This window comes from Dermacentor silvarum, chromosome 5 (genome assembly GCF_013339745.2).
Source record: "Dermacentor silvarum isolate Dsil-2018 chromosome 5, BIME_Dsil_1.4, whole genome shotgun sequence".
NCBI classification, from domain to species: Eukaryota; Metazoa; Arthropoda; class Arachnida; order Ixodida; family Ixodidae; genus Dermacentor; species Dermacentor silvarum.
Genome location: NC_051158.1, coordinates 37,267,767 through 37,285,269, shown reverse-complemented (window position 1 = coordinate 37,285,269; position 17,503 = coordinate 37,267,767). Strand labels below are relative to the sequence as shown.

Here is a 17,503-nt window from a genome sequence, read left to right as displayed (position 1 = left end):
ACCCGAAAATACCGCTTGTCATATAAGAAGGCATGGTATATACATGTGCCTAAATATATTCGGAGGGCCTGCGTGGTTGGGGATGATTTTCTCCGCCACCCGCCGACATCGCACGCCGACGCCGGCTGCAGACGCCGGATTTTATGCGACACGGGGCCCTTAACGCTTTCGCGTGAGAAACATTTATTGGTCTATTTGCAGGGTATTTTGTGGTAGTCTGTCAGGGTCTTCTTGGATGCTCTTGACAGGGTTTTAGCAGGGGTGGGACCCTCCGCCCAGGGCTCCAATGGCCTCAGCTGTCCTGTGTGCTCGCTGCACGAGACCAAATTGGTCCTCGCAGCGGTCGCTGGTCAGGAGTAAGGAGCCTGCATGCATATGGCGGGGGCACTGCACTTGCTAAAATCACTTGTGAGCTGTTAGCGTGACAGCGCCGGTGCTCAGCCTGCATTTTTATTTCCAAGAACTGGATTCTATCTAGTGGGGTTTCGACCATTCATAGGGGGGTAAAAATTCGCGGTCGTTTATAGTTTCAGTTTTGTCTGTGGTGCAATGGCCAGGTTAGTGGAGCTGTCCCAGGTAATCATAGTCCACGTCACAGAAGGCGATGACAACTGGACAGCGCATTTCTCCCGTAGTAAACCTGTGAAAAAGTATAGAAGATCAGAAAGTCATCAGTTCTAGATTGCACTTTTTACAAACCTCACACTTAATCCTGTCAAAATATCACGTAGTTGGCGAGGAAAATGGCAACTCGAAAGACTCAGCATTCCTCTGAGAAAAACTACATTCAAGCTGCATTACTGAACTACTGATTAGTTATCCCCCTCTTGCATAGCGTTTGACCATGGCGCAATAGGCACAACACAGGCCTCGTAGCTGTCATGGCTTTGATCTTGTTTTCATCTCCTAGAAGCTACATTTCGGCACACCGTCTGCTACTACAGAGCGTCGTGAGGTGTCATGCGGTTTGTATAAAAATTGAATGAAAAAACACGTTGACGCCTTTTGTCACTTACAACCGGGAGCCAATGTAGGTTGTGTTCAGCAAATGGCCGGTTTATAGTCGAGTAACGCCAGCAATCCTTCGCCGTGACCTGGGCCTCTGTTATTCCGAGTGCATATTCCCAAAGCTTTTCGTACCCCACTCCCCTCGGACCACCTCGGGGGCGGCCATATGATAACCTTCAGGGAATCGGCTCAGATACCTTGAGCTGCCAAGTATTCGACCTGCACGTTACCGCTACAGCACAAATGCATACAAACGTGTTCCCGCTTTTTTTTCGTAAATATCATGGCCGAGATTTTCGGCGTGGTGTCGCTACGGTGTCAGAACGGCGAAACACACGATGCGCGACGGCCGCGCTGTATATTCTGGTGACATGTGCTCTAGCTGGAAACGTCTTCATTACATAACGTCGTCATCACAATTTTTTGTAGCGGGATTTGGGGCCATATGCTTTATTTTCCAGGTGTGTTTTAATAACATGCCTTGCACCTCACGGTTAATGCCGGTGACAACCGCTGCTGAATGCCGCTATGCAAGAAGAACGAAAAGTACTAAAAGCGGGGTACAAAACAAAGCCTCTGATTTAATACATCGGCACGCAAGAGGGTACTTCCGTCGCACTGAAAACAACTTTTTAACGTGAAAGTGTGTTAGTCAAACTGCACCGAACATTTTAGAACGCCCGAGGGGTCGCGCAACAAGATGGCGACACTTGTAGGCCCCAGGCAATCAGGAAGCAGGATTAAATAATGAACATAGCGAAACACCAGTAAAGGGCCGAATTAGACGACCAGGAGTTACAATAACATGCAGGGTGGTCGCAGACAGGAAAAATGGATGGACATTCAAACGCAGCTGAACGCATCTACGCCTTATTAGCGTGTACGCCTTGACCGAAACGCATCTACGAGATTTGGAGCAGCCGCCTGTATGACAATTTTGTTTGGGAAGGGTGCAACAGAATGACCGGGTCAAGGAAAGGCGGAGGCGTAGGCGTACTAATTAGGCGAGGTCTGAAGTGGCAAAGGGTAAAAGAGACATGTAATGGTGCATGATTGTTGCACCACGGCAAGTGTGGTTGTTGCTTTAACTAGATAGTTCTATTATCCTATGTTGCGTTTATGCTATCTACGTAAGCTGCCGCTGCAGATGTAGAACTGCGCATGAAAAACCCACACTGCTCTGGACAGACTTCCTTTGGCCGGCACTGTAACATTGCCTTTGAGAAATATATTGTCTACATAATTAGCTTTTCCAATAAATTTTGACGAACGAGGACATCGATCGAACTATATTTGAAACGTTGAACGGAAACGTTGCAGACGCGCGGACGCTGCCCGAACTGTAGCAGACGACAGTAGCAGACAACATGCGAGCGGTGCTCGCAGCGCCGCTTTTGTTCGTTCTCGGGGTTAATCGCCATCTTTCATCGCCCGCTGCGCTACGCGTTCGCTCTTTCATTCTCCACTGCGCTAAAAAAATTAAATTATTGGGTTTTACGTGCCAATACCACGATCTGATTATGAGGCTGCATATGGGTGAAGTTTTCATTTGCTGCCATTTGTCACCATTTGTCGCGCTTGAGCCGAAAAATGGAAGAATCGCCAACCATTCCTGGACATCTTGCACGGCAGCGAACAGACACCCGCTGCAAATTCCTGCCAGCTGCCGGCACAACCCGACACGCGTGCCGGGCGCGGCAGTGGCGGACAGCGCTACGAAAAGTGGTCGTGGCGGCGAGAGCCCCGCCAAAGAAAATTCCCACCCTGTGCGGTGCGGCGGGCTAGGACCACATCGAGTCACCTTAGCAACACTAGTGCGTAATATTGAGTGCCGCAGTCACAGAGGGTTCTCTGGCTACAAACTATCCGCATATCATTGTCATTATCAGGCTGTGGAAGCTGAAAGAAAACGCTCGGAGAACGCCACCAGATGGTGCTGTCGTCCGTGCACTAACACCTTGGTTTGCCTGTCGGGATGGCGGCCAGCGTATGCTGTTACAGTTTCGTGCAGACTGTTTTGCACTGTCGCGTCGAGCAAGCTGGCTTCTGAACGAGTGACGCATGCATGCTATTGCGGCCTAATGGTTAGAGCTTTTCGGCTGCTGTGTTCGAAGGCCGACGCCGAAGGCCATTGGTCTTCGGCCAAGAGGTGAGAGAAACGTACCTACGTTCTGCAAAGTGCCAAGAATGGTGGTGGTGGCGTCACGATAAAAGTGGGCCGATCCTGGTGATAGTGCAGAAAGGGTCCAAGCTCAATGGCACATACTGCAGGGACAAAAAGAAAGGGACAGAATTTGCACTGTAGTATACTGTTGGCTGTACTGGGCCCAAGCTCAATGGCTCGTACTGCAGGGACAAAAACAAAAAGAATTTGCACTGTAGTATGTGGACTCCCGTCACCTCTGAATGCTCGGCCATTTTCTTCTCGGCGACACTGGCGCTTAGGACGGCTGTTGTACCTGTTTGCGGTAAGAGCCCATGCGGTACGTCCTCACTGGTTTCTAAAATATCGATGAGTTCGGGGTACATTTTGAATATAGACTCGTCAACATGTTGACTGCTTCACCGTAGCATCCAGATCCAGATCCGTAGCATCCTCCAAGATGAATATTTTACAACGGCGCGGTATACCTCTACCCCACAATGACTTTGCCATGTCAGTGGGTAAGAACTCAACCAATCTGCGCAAGGCGCGTGCCGCTGGGTTTCTTGCAGCACCACCAGAAGGCGCTCGCCTCCGCGCATCCCCGACACCGGCGGCGCCGACCGCGCGAGTGAAAAAACACAAGAAGCTCGCCTTGACGCATAGCGTTCGCGGCAAGCGTTTCGCGGTAAAGATTGCGGTTGCATAAGCTGCAGTTGCCGGGAAGCGGCAACTGTAGCATACGAAGTAAAGAGCGACGTAACTACACTTTCGTATGTAAATGAACAACCCGCCTAGTAACTGATTTTTGTTGTGACGGTGTTGGTGGAATGGTCACGCATAGTTAGAACAGCGTGCATACGAGGCGCGGTAAAAGTGTTTAGTTATTTCTCTTATCTCTTGTCCACCATTTGTAGCGGTGCCCATGTGAATTTCAAGCTACATAATTTCCTATAATTGCGGCTGGCAAATCTGTGACGTCACATCAGATCGTACTTTATGTGCATGATGACCTTGATTTCTAACTCTCGCATCGTGACATATACGGACGACGTATATTCCGGACGACATATGGAACTTTCCAAAGGAAAATCTGACGCTGGTTGTTCTTAATGGGCGGCTAAAGTGCACGAGTATCTATACCTGAAAAGCGTGGAAACAGAATGGAGGAAGAGGTCAAGAAAGTTGGCAACCAAGTACAGAAAAATTACTGTACATAGACAACCAGGAGTCGTCAGAAACAAGTGAGAAAGAGAGTGAATCGGATGCAAAGAATGGAAACAAAAGGACCATAAATGTGAAGGGTTTCACCCAGAAATAGGTTAGGTTAGGTTAGAAATAGGTTAGAGGAGGAGAGTGGTTCATATAGCATATCGAAAAACTAGGGTAACGCAAACAAGGTGAGCCCTCCAGCAGACCACATGAAGGCAGCCAAATCAATTGACCTTAGAAACAAATGCAGGCACCCTTGCGCTTACCTACGATGAGGAATATCACCGTTGCAGTGTTCATCGAAGCCGTTGTTGTGCCTGCCAAACTGAATCCCCGAAGGCACCGTGTCTCGGTAGTACAGGGCTCTCCGAGTACGCTGATCGACCCTGCCAACAAAAGACCGGCGGTGTACAATCATTTTTTTTTATTTGCGAATGGATGCGCAAGAATGAACGCCTGGTTGTGTCGGCCGAGTACACTTGCCTGAGGCTGCCAAAGCTGTCATTTTCGCTTCTGCACTTCCCCTGTACTCCTGTTATTCCATAATTCGTGCACTACCGGATGCTTCTCTTACTAACTCTCACTGTCGCTCCACAAAGGTTCCAGTAAGTGTCCCACTGAGGGAAACATGTCCCTAGCCTAACCTAACCTAAACTAATGTGGGAACCACAGTGGAATTTGCTTTTGATTCGGTCGAGGTTCTTGCCATTGCTAAATTGTGTCAGCACTCTTCTTGCCATTCCGCATAAGTCAAGAGGAACATCGTAATTTTGCTCCAAACAAGTTGCTTGAAGTGGGACATTTTAATAAAGTTGCTCATTTAGTAGAACGTGTGTGTAAAAGAGAACACGCGTGTGCATATTTTCGAATATTATTGTTCTATTGCTCTATTATTGTCCTTGATGTGAATTGCTATTGGTCGGTCGCCTGCGCTAATTATTTACTTCAAGCATCAAGATTGACTGTTGCCTAATGGTTAGAGCTTTTCGGCTGCTGTGTTCGGAGGCCAATGGCCTTCGGCGTCGGTCATTTCATTTACATATTACATTTCATTACAGCGTAAGAGATTATATAATGAGAAGACTACATGCGCAAGCGTCATTGCATTTGACACATGCTCACGGCCACATTTACTTTTGTTTGAACATCTATTTTGTTGTTTGAATTCTTATTGAGCTGGGTTATTCGATGAGGCGGACATTAATTAGTAGTACGAGAAATCGGAACACATATTCGACTAATTCACAAAAATTCACTGATGACGTTATTTAACTTTACTACGATGCATATTGCAATTGTAGCATATTGCAATTGTAGAATTGTAGCCGGTGAGCTTGTCAGGCGTATCCACTTACTTTTGTACCAAAATGCTGTTTTATACATTGAAGCACAAAAGTAACTGGAATGCCCATGTATTTCGTCCCACACTTGTGAATTTCAAGTGGATGCGTCTTCCAAACTCACCGGCTACAATTCATCAATTGCAATATGTGTCGTAAAGTAAATAACTTTAGGACATCTATTTTCGTTTCTCTACATATTTGTAGCTTATTTACAAATTTTTTCTTCGCATTTTATTGGGTCTCTCGTACATTGCCTAGATTTATGTCAAACTAACATGCACATATGCCAGTGCTGCTCACTGTCGAATTGTAGCACAGGGGACTGGGCTTAGTCACGCTGCCGTTAAGTAGCCTTTTCCCACCACCCCCTTTCTCTTCTTGAGATGAATTAGTTTGAATTTTATTTGTTCTTCGTCCTAATACGAAAAATCTGATGATACGAACGATTTGGGATGGAAGCCGTTCAATAAATATATGCTGGAATACATAAGCAATACGTAAGTCCGTGGCAGGGCTATTTTACCAGTGGCACGCAGAGATACTCTTCGTGGGGCGAGTACACTCTCTCCGAAAAAATGGTCTTGCAACATTGCAATCGCCGCTTGGCGCAGTATATACTCACTCTCTGGGACCGCAGGCAGAGAACCAATGGCTGCCTTCTAAGACATTATTGCTGACGGGTAGATGACGTCATCTTCATGCGGCACGCGACTGATTGGCACAGCGGAGTGAATAAGCCGGGCTCGTCTACTGGACCATCGCAGACAAGGTCACGTTTGATTTCAGCGAGGTGTGTTACCTATAGACAGAATGCTGCAGGATTTCCTATACCAACAACAATACAGAAAAATTTGGAGCTATGGGCGAGGTATGGCTGTTCATTAAGCACCGGAGGGATGAGCACTGCAGGCCTTTTGTATAAGTTTTAACCATGCTAGCATCAAAAGAACATGCGTCTGATACCGTGACTTATGCCCATACTTCATCGCGATTTCGTAGTGCTGAAAAAGAATAAACAAGAGTACAATAGGAAAGCTACTGATCTTTGAGCGCAATGCTGTGTTTACACCACGTTTCGAATACCTTTCCGCGTGTTTCGCGCCGCTGTGATGTATAGAACACGATTAGGGCCAAAGATCGTGTTTATCCCGTGGCATGAAAAGCAGCTGCTCTATGACACTAAATTCCTCATGAAAACGACTGCATTGCAGTAACGCTGACGCGTCTATACCACCAAAAGCAATTTACCCTATCCCACATACCATACACGACATGCTTTGCTGCAGCAGAAGAAAATCACGCATGGCTGGACGCTGCTTTGATTTCCTGCATTCTCACCGTCACTTGAACAACTGAATACTATTGCTATTCTTTCGCAGGATGCACAGCAAACTTCAAAAGTACCTCTGAGGCAGTGTGAAAAACTATAGCCACAGTCCGCAAAACTTCAGTCTAGATCACTTTCTGTAACTTGCGATTTATATTGGCATTTAAGGATACGCCTGGATTGCTTGCTGCCTAACTCCTCAAAATTCACAAAGCGGACGAGCTATGTGATGCGTATAGCCCCAACATGTGCTTCCGTCTTGGCTAATCAGAGCCTCGATTGTTAGAAAAAACTGCTTCAAAGCCGTACGCGTAATTTGGCATGCTTTAGTTTTTTTATTAACCACCACACTGTTACTTCTTCAGCTCGCTTTTATTCAAAGAAAACTGTTTCGCACGAAGAATATTGATTCTCACGAAGCCCTGTGCTTCTCTCAGCAACATTAAAGGCTCCGGAACACAAAAGTGTAAAAACCGCAATAACGAAAAAAAAAAATGCGTTTGTGTTGGCACTATGGTGTGGCACTTTGTGCAGATAATTTTCATCCGAGATATCCCATCTGCCATCCTTCGCGTCATGTCCGCCTCTTCGAATAACCCAGCTCAACGATAAGAATTACGCTACCTGCCACAGGTGATTTTCCAAAATTCCGCAAAACTTAAAAATGAACACCCTGCATATGTATGTGTGTGTCTATATACATACATATTGCATGTTTTTCATGTTGCTCTACAATTTTCTCATTGACACTTTGATAATTAGGACAGTACTTAGGGTTAGATAATTACAATTACCTAATTAAATATCGGTCACGAAAAATATTACTGGCGGCTACTTCACTGTACTAGAAACAATACGCACTAGGTTTGCTTCGTGTAACGCCGTTTCTCGACTTTTTATTAAGTTTGTCTTGTAAAGGTATTTAAAAAAAAGTTGAAATGGGTGCAGTTGATGGCGAGTAAAACGATTTCACCGTTCTCATGAGCTTACGTAGTAAGAGCCCGCAGGTGCACCGACTCGGACGGATGGCGTCTTTTGGTGAGCTCATCTTGGCGGCGCCTTGGCTTGCCCGTCTGCGTGAGGATACCAGCGTGGTCAGGGGATGAGCAAAACGTCACGGCCTATCCAAGCCAACTCTGTGAATCCGTTCCCTTCATTCGCTCTCGAATGAAAAGACAGTCTAACACGTTATTACAGTGAATTACAGCGAACGTCGGCACTAGGACACTAAACGACGAAGACCATGTTTTCTGTTTTTCTCCCGATGCGCGCTATATAATTCACAGTAACATTGAACGCCAGCTAGCCCTAACGTAACCTATCACAACTTAGTATGCCTCGATACACTTGGTCATATCGTGCACTACAAAAAGCAACGTCACGGGGCTTTTACTTTCTTCGACGGCCACATCACTAAGCCAATTGAATATTGGCCACCACCATTTCTTGCCAAGAAATGCAATCCGGTAGGCCCCTATGTTTGCCTCCATCTAGTGCCATGCCTCTCATAAAGCAGTTATACTGCGAAACAGCATCTGCACGAGGCACTTTCATCCGCCCCTTTTCTGTGCACGGGAATACCTGTCTGCAGATGACATGGGCCCGACATCGTGTACAGTGAAACCTCGATATACCGAACTTCAGCGGACCGCGTTAAACGATTAGTTATTCTGGAAAGTGAAAGCCCCAAAATTAACCATTCCTTCCATAAGTTGCCCCCATTTGAGTTATACGCGAAGAAGTCGCTGTTGGCTTTCGGCCAGCGCTGTTGCTCTTTGCCATCGATTCCGGCCACACGCACCACCGAAGCACCGTGTAATAAAAAAGAGACACTAACACTGACACTAACATAAGAAGACACTAACATAATAACATAACATAACATATACACTGACACTAACAGACGCTGAGGCCGAGAAAACTACCGACAAAGAAAAAGCGCAATGTTTCTTTTGTTTTTCACATTCCTTGGCGTGGACACCATAACTGTCTCGCTCGAAGCGAACGAAGTGTGACCGCGTTGCAACCCTGCCAGTACGGAATTTACTTTTCTCTGCACGCTTAGCTGGGCGCACGGGAAGAAGGGCGCACGGGAAGAAGGGCGAATGGGAAGAAGGGCACACGAGAAGAAGGGCGAAAAAAGGAACAGACGTGCCTGCGTTGCTTGACTTGATATATATAAGCCCATGCACGCCTGTCGTGAACGTGCCGAATTAAACACGTGCCCTGGGCTGTATACCGTATTTGCATGAAGACATGACACTGCCCAAGCAGCCCGCTTCGATCCTATTTCGTCCGTGTTACTTCCTCCGTCACTACACATGACATAAGTATGAAACTTTTTTTTATTGCTGCATATGTGTCCGCGTTTGCACACCAACTTCTCAATGTATCAGGAATCGCAATGTCTTATTTGGTAAAAGTCTCTCATGGGCAGCCGCCTCCTTAAATCGTCCCACAAAGTAGAAAGACTGTTTGCTTGCTACTTTAATCGGTTGTTTCGACGCCTCTACGCTAAGGGGGATGGCTTCAAGGCGGTAAAGTTTGTCGATTTGCATAGAACAGATGGTGCCACATGACTGTGCTGTGTGTAGCGCACTGTTCAGCGCGTAATGCGGTGTCGTCATCTGTTAGATGGAAATCCACATGCTTTATTTAACGCGTCGATGCTGCCTCCATGAGCCTGGCAGCGTCAAAACAACTTATCTACGACATATATTTCACCTTGGCCAGCTTTGATTTTAACCATGATCTTGCCAAGTTAACTGGCGCTGGAGACCCAAATTCGCTTTGAAGCGTCATTATCCATCATCACCAACAGTTTTCAAACAACTGTTGCTAAGAGGATGGGCAAAAGAGTTGTTGCCCTTTCCATTGAAGCGCCAAATAAGAGCCTGTGGCACGGCCTCACTAAGGTACCAGGTCTTAACATAACATTCGGCTGGCGAGGGCTCGCCATGCACGCTGCTACACAACCTGTTCACAAAGAGCAAAGGTTTGTTTCTGTACAATCGAGTCGCAGGCTGGTTTTCAAATAACAGCACAATCATTCGCCGGTGAATGCAAACCTGAATGAACTCTAACCTGAATAAGATTTTTATCACGCTGTTCACCAGAAATACTAGTAGACTATGCGCAAAAGTAACTCCGTATTCATAAATGCATCTTATCTTGAAGCCCATACTTTATCTAAATGATGCCTGGCGTGAACGTTCCCAGGGCGCTGATTGTGTTTCCTTCGACTCGTTCACAACAGGCAGTCATTGCTATGTCATACGGTCGCTTCAGGGCTTCTACGTAAACTGCATTGCTTGCCCATGCTGTCAAGCTTTCCCATCCGAAGCTGTACAGAATTGTACCTGACCTCCAACACAAATCCGGCAACACGTTTGCGATGTGACGGACACTAATCACTTGAAGACGCGAAGTTCTTTATTCATACGAGGTATACGTCGGTGGCCTAAGCTTTACTATGATGGATAATGACGCTTCAAAGCGAAAATTCGGGTCTCCAACGCCGGTTACTTTGCAAGATTTTTTCGATTGGCATTCGATACGGAGTTCAACGCCACACCTTCACGGCCGCACAAGAACCGTTTTACAGGAGACAAGCTACGAGACTGGTAAATTTTGGCTGTTCTAAATGTCTCTTTGTGAGCGCCACAAGTGTTTCAATATATTTTTTTTTGCTGATTTTCTCTCAGAACCCACTTACGCGTTTCATTCAGCAAAAATACACTTAGAAGCTTGGCTGTGAAACATCTGCAGCTCTACTGCTCATTGTAATCAAGAACCAAATGCTCTCGAATGCATGCCAGAACACCACATGTACCGCTTATTAAGCGCAGTCTGCAGCGTATACGGTTAACAAGTAAAGCACTCGGTTGCCCATTATTGCTTCTTAAACGATAAGCTCTGGCACGCATTTTTGCACTGACGTTTCGCCCTTCCGCTTGTGCAATCACATTGCATTTTAAATCTGCACGTATCGACCACGCTACTCCGTGGTTATTACTGAAAGTATGTAAGGTAAGAGCTGCTTTTATGTAGTAACACATTGGCATTAGGAGACGGCGCAGTGAGGTGCACTGCAATTTTCACCTGTTTTTAAGGTGTCACTAAATTAATGGGCCTAGTTAAGGCACTTTCATAATTGTCTGTGCTGTGCGCGAAACGGAGAGAAAAAAACGACGCCGATGACGAATTAATTTTTTTATGCGTACTTGCATCACAAGCCCATCGAACCCCGAAAAGCGTGTAGGAATTTTCGCGATTGTATGCGCTAAACCGACAATATGGTTATCGTGGCATGCCGAAATGGGCGACCCAGGAATAATTTTGAACAGCCGGAGCTCTTGTAACTTGCACCTAACCCACACCTACACGAGTGGTTTTCGCATTTCGCTCCCAATGAAATGAAGCCATACCCAAATGTCCTTTAGATGAATCTGTCCTTTAGATGTATATCTACTGCACTCGTGGTGTCGTGTGTTTTATTTGTTGTGTCTTCGTTTTCTTGCGCAGTTTATAAACGTCTAAAAACTGCTATAGCCAAATGTTTAGCTGCAGTATGTACAAAGAAGCATATACGCCGCGGCGAAAGAAGAAAGAAGCATATACGCTTCTTCAAGCAAGAAAGAAGCATATACGCCGCGGCGTAGCCACTAAGCCACTGGGGCGAAAGAACAACACACCCGAACACAAGTTTTCCCATCCGAAGCTGTACAGAATTGTACCTGACCTCCAACACAAAGCCGCCAACACGTTTGCGATGTGACGGACACAAGTTTATATTAATGAACGTAAACAATTGTTTTTGAATTCATCTGCCTATCGAAATGCTGCGCGGCCGTGGCGGGGTACACTGAAAACTAAATTACACCCTTAAAGGTGCATTGGGGTGTAAATTTAGTGTAGACTTCACAGCATTACACATTTAAAGGTGCGACGGCGACAGTTGCAGATCAATGCACACCCTCGTACATCCTTAAGTACGTAATTTAGTTAAAGTGTAGACAACCCACTACTTAAGCAGCAAAACTGGCAGCCCTGGCAAGAACGTGGCGTGTAATTACAATTCGCTCTATATAAGCAACATGTACGAATGCATGTAATAAACGCCGGTTTACAAGTGTGTTGGCGTCGTAGATCTCGTTTGCACGTCGAATGTCAAAGAGACGTTTCTGCCAACTCACCCATCTGGACCGAACACGCGCTGAGCACTGCTGAGAAAAAGCCTTTGAGCCTGATGCAGGAAAGATACCATCGAGGCATCACATACAGAACAGCGCATATACCCCGGGATGAATGGTTGGCCACTGCCCTGAAAACAGATTAAAAAGCACAGGAAAACACATTACAAGTTTAGCACTTGAAATGGAAACTTGAAAGGGAAACAATTACAAGTGATTGGAAAGTATCATCGCCACAATTTCTGAAGCGCAAGCAGTTAACAGCAGCGAGAAAAAAAAACAATTTCACTTTATTGTAACCAAATATACGCAAGTACCTTTCGAGATATCCACGAAAGCGAAATGTCCTCAGGAGGACCCCTACGATAATTTTCTTATACATTCTGGAAACTCAATTTTACGTCATTTTCATGGCATCACAAGCAGCAAGAAACCTGTAGGCTTCTTTCAGTCTTGTGTGTCCATTCTGGCACGCATTGGTACCCCATAGTGTGGCGTGCCATGACGTGGTGTGACTGACGTTTTCAAAAGAAACTGCAGACTTTCAGGTCGCTTTAATTGTTGAATATCTGGATAAACCACAATATTTTGTTTTGAAGCTTACGTATGCACGCATCGGAAAGTAATAAATTATAAATATAAAAGGTTGCGATCAATCGGAATAAATAAGCTGAAATAGCCAAAGTTATGTGCTTATTACTACTCTACACACTTGAGCCGTCACAGACAATACCGAGAGTTTCTGGCGCCAGTCGCCTTTAAACAATGCGCATACAACCTAACAGCACGCTGCCTATTCAAGTGCACCTCGTTGAGGGTTTATACGAAGAGGTGTGTCAACTTTCATATGCACACCGTTGCGTGCACCTACAAGATGGAGTGCCAGGGAGTTCATATATCACCCGAGGAGATCACCCGAGCAACCAATTACACTTTTTATAGGTTACAATCTACAGGTTACAGCACATTTGGCGTTGCAGTAACCTTTAAAATAGATGCTTCAACACATTAAACCTAGGTGGGCATATACAAAAGGAAATATACGAGAGCACAAAGATCAAGTTGGTTTGGTAAGAGTAACCTTCATGTTAAAAGTTACTTGAAATTATAGGTTAACTTAGAGAAGAGTAGCGTGTCCACAGAAATTTGCAATGCGTCTGCCGGACGACATCGAAATAACGCCTCATTCTTCAATCAGGATGATGGCGTAATATTGCTGGTTTTGCGAGGCAGATAAATTTTTAGGCTCCATTCGGAGCGTATGTTCTGCTACGTACGCTTCTTGAAGTGAGGAAGTCAGTTGTCAATTTACAGCTTCTTCCATGCTAAGGTCTTCAAGCCTGAACTGATTAAATTGTGGGCTTTTGTGTGCCAAAACCACGACCTGATTAAGAGGAACACCATAATGGGGGACCTCTTTGGACTACCTGAGGTGCTTTAAGTCTAAATACACGGGTGTTTTGCATTTATCCCCCCCCCCCCCCCCCCCCCATCGAACTTCGGCCGCCGCGGCCGGGATTCGATCCCGTGACCTCGTGCTTAGCAGCCCACCACCATAGCCACGAAGCAACCACGCGGGTTCACGTATGGGAAGGTGCGAGATTCTATTCTGGGCTCCTACGTGCCAAAACCACTTTTTGGTTTTGGTTTGGATGAATTTCGATCACCATGGGTTCTTTAACTGTGCACCCAAGGCACGGTAGACGGGCCTTCTTGCACTATAATGATGCAGTAAGCTTTTAGCCGCAATCAAATTTTAGGATTGGCCAACAAGGGGCATATATTGCATATTGGCATGCACATTTTCTTTTTCAATTTTTTTTTCAAAATCATATTTTTTTAACTCTTACTCTATGTTTTGGTGATTCTTAAGCTGTTCCGCCGTCTTGTTCAACGTGTTCTCTTGTTGTGGGTAGCATAACTATGGTAATGACACGTAGGGAGGGCAGGGGTTTCCCTCGCAGTCGTCGCCCATATGCGCCCCGATCTGTTCTATCTTGCACTCGAAAGCTAACGGTCAACGGCATGCATTCAAGCCGTGAAAACCCACTTTAAGAAACACTGAAATTCGGCATGACTTTTGCAGACAGTTTGGTCACATCTAACCAACATGCAAGGCTATCGGGCTGGTACCAAACAAAACACCGTACTCACCACAGTTCGACTGCGCGGTTCTCCGGTTCTTCCATGATTGCTTACACGGAGGCACGGAGGTTGCACCCTGTTGATGGTGATATATGACATATACATATATCATAAGAAGCCTACAAACATAATATATTGACGCGTACTCCATTAGACGTTTAAACGACGATGACAAAATGTGATTTAACTTGACTCCGAGTAGTAGGACAGGCTAATTCGAAGACTGAGAAGATGTCTGTTTTGGCGATTCTTAACAAGCTAAAATTAAATTAAATTATGGGGTTTTACGTGCCAAAACCAGTTCTGATTATGAGGCACGCCGTAGTGGGGGACTCCGGAAATTTTGACCACCTGGGGTTCTTTAACGTGCACCTAAATCTAAGTACACGGGTGTTTTCGCATTTCGCCCCCATCGAAATGCGGCCGCCGTGGCCGGGATTCGATCCCGCGACCTCGTGCTCAGCAGCCCAACACCATAGCCACTGAGCAACCACGGCGGGTAACAAGCTGTTCCACCGTCTTGTTCAACGTGTTGTCTAGTTCGCGTTGATGCGTGACAATATATATATATATATATATATATATATATATATATATATATATATATATATATATATATATATATATATATTGTGTAATGCTGTGAGTTTTTCAGTGTACCCCGCCACGGCGGCGCAGCATTTCGATAGGCAGATGAATTCAACAATATTGAATTCGTGGCGAACGGTATACGCTGCAGACTGCGCTTAATAAGCGGTGGATTTGGTGTTCTTTCATGCATTCGAGAACATTTGGTTCTTGCATTACAATGAGCAGTCTGCAGATGTTTCACAGCCAAGCTTCTAAGTGTATTTTTGCAATATATATAATTATAAATTTGTGGGACACTTATACGGTATGGTTCAAAGCATGGTCCTTCAGGCTAGTTGTCCCTTTGGGCTATTTGCTCCCGGAATTCATGTTGAGTAATGTGTGCCTACCGCAAGAAATATATAAGGAATTTGTGGGACAAACGGTATGGTTCGGAGCATGGATTGCACATGCCGATGTCGCACCGTGTGCGCACCATGCTGTTGCAATTGTCACCAGCGTCCGTGCGCCTTTTGCCGTTAAGTGCGGCTCCAACAAAGTGGGCCACTTTGTCATATCGCGCACTTAAAAAAAAAAAAAAAAAAACAAGTCACGGGGCTTTGACGTTCGACGACTAGGTCCTCTCGGCATGTCCCATCTTGTGAGGCAGCTTTGGGCTGTTTGTCTCCGGAATTCAAGTTGAGTGATGTGTGACCCTGTGCTGCGAATAAGCGCCCAACCACACCTTATGGCCACATCGCTAAGCCAATTGAATATCGGCCACCGCCATTTCTTGCGAAGAATTGCAGTCCGGTAGGCCCCTATGCCTGCATTTATCTGGTCTATGCCCCCCCTCCCATAAAGCATACACGAGGCACTCTCATTCTCCCTCTTTCTGTGTGCGGGAAGAACTGTCTGTAGATGATATGGGCCCTAGGCCGCGTACAGTGATATATCGATATAACGAACTTCAGTGGACAACGTTAAATGGTTCGTTATTCTGAAAAGTCGTTCATAGTGAAAGCTCCAAAATGAACCATTCCACCCATTAATGTCATGTTGATGTCACCAGTTGAGCTATCCGTGAAGACGTCGCTGTTGGGGCTCGGCCAGCGCTGCTGCTATTTGCCATAGATTCCGGCCACACGCACCACCACCGTGTAATAACGAAGACGCGCTCAAAACCGGCGCTGACGCCGAGAAAACTACCGACAAAGACAAAGCCTGCCGTGGACACCGCAACTGTCCCGCTCGAGACGGACAAAGTGTGACCGCGTGGCAACCCCGCAAGTACGGAGGTTGTATACATTTCTATGCGCGCTTAGCTAGTACGGCCGCAGAAAAAACGCTAACAATCGCTAACGCTAATGCGCGGAAAGAAGAGCGAAAGAAGGCAGAGACGTGCTTCTGTTGCTAGGCAACACTTGCCTGGGCGGAGGATACGCTGGCTTCGCTCAACGCCGACTCGTCCCCTTCATTTCCGGGCCGACCGCATTCAGTCCGCGGAGGTGGATGCCACAGTACTCCGCGCTGCGATGGAAGCAAGAAATTAAAAAAAAAAAAAAAAAAAAAAAAAAACTCCGGGTGCAGAAGTTAGAAAACGCATAGAACGAGTGAAAGTTGAGCAAATAGTTAACGATTCGTGGCGATGAAAGGCAGGTGCAAAAATAGGATCCTAATTATGGCTAAAGTTGCACGTTGGGCCTTAGCTGCCCTTCTCGCTCAGTTGACCAGGTTGAGCTGGTCCGTTGAGTCGGAGGTGGACAGCGCTGCCTCTCATTGCCGTGTGGTGGGTTGTGTTACGGGTGTGAGCTGTGGTGTGTTTACGCAAGCAATGTGGTAAAGCGTTGCGCATTGACCGCAGTGTGGGCATTTATAGGAATACAGCGCAGGATGTATGGCGTTCATCTGGCCCAAAGAGTCATCGTCGTAAGGTTGTACGGAAAAGTAGTTTTCATTACGCAACTGTGGTCTGTGCCATTAGGAGAAAGACTAACATTTATGCATACTGAGTGCTAATAGAGATGATGTGGCGCTTATCGACGTACAAAAGCGACGTACGACGAAAGAAAAAGCGCAGAAAAAACAGCCCTTCACTTGTGTACTGCTTTTTGCCCTCACTTCCTTATACCACTATAGGGCAAAAATGTCTATTACAAAGCCAAAGCTGGGCAAGCTAAGCGTATTCTTACTCTATTACACAAGGTAAAAACATAGATGGTGTTCCACTGTTCATCATTAAGAAATTCCTCTTCATAATATTTCCGGGTTAATAACAGATTTACCATGCACATGGTGTTCTTTTCAAAGCAATTCTGAGGCAGCCATCTCAAAAGCATAGCTTTTGACGTTACGTAGGGGAGAATATTGTGATGTAGATAGATAGTGGGCAAATTTATATTTATAAAATATTTAAAGAGAAGCCACAACCATTTTGGCTGTGAGATGGCCTTTCCCAACAGATCACGTATTTTTTGCTTGTAGGAATCGCAACTTTCGATTTCAGCTTGGCGAGTCCCGAACGAAACCCAAACATTTGCCAGCATGACCGTATTATCAAATC

General features: G+C 45.9%; 1 protein-coding gene across 1 annotated transcript in view; it reads right to left on the bottom strand.

The window, feature by feature from the left end:
- Positions 1 to 184: 184 nt before the first annotated feature.
- Positions 185 to 17,503, bottom strand: part of LOC119452354 (uncharacterized) — a 92,578-nt gene continuing 75,259 nt past the window's right edge. Inside the window, exons 15-19 of the mRNA XM_049667703.1 lie at positions 12,229 to 12,356; positions 8,024 to 8,106; positions 4,630 to 4,749; positions 3,177 to 3,273; positions 185 to 640 (exon numbers count right to left, since the gene is read on the bottom strand). Of these exons, the coding sequence (XP_049523660.1) occupies positions 559 to 640; positions 3,177 to 3,273; positions 4,630 to 4,749; positions 8,024 to 8,106; positions 12,229 to 12,356 (510 nt within the window). The 3' untranslated portion in view covers positions 185 to 558. The remainder of the gene's footprint in view (positions 641 to 3,176; positions 3,274 to 4,629; positions 4,750 to 8,023; positions 8,107 to 12,228; positions 12,357 to 17,503) is intronic.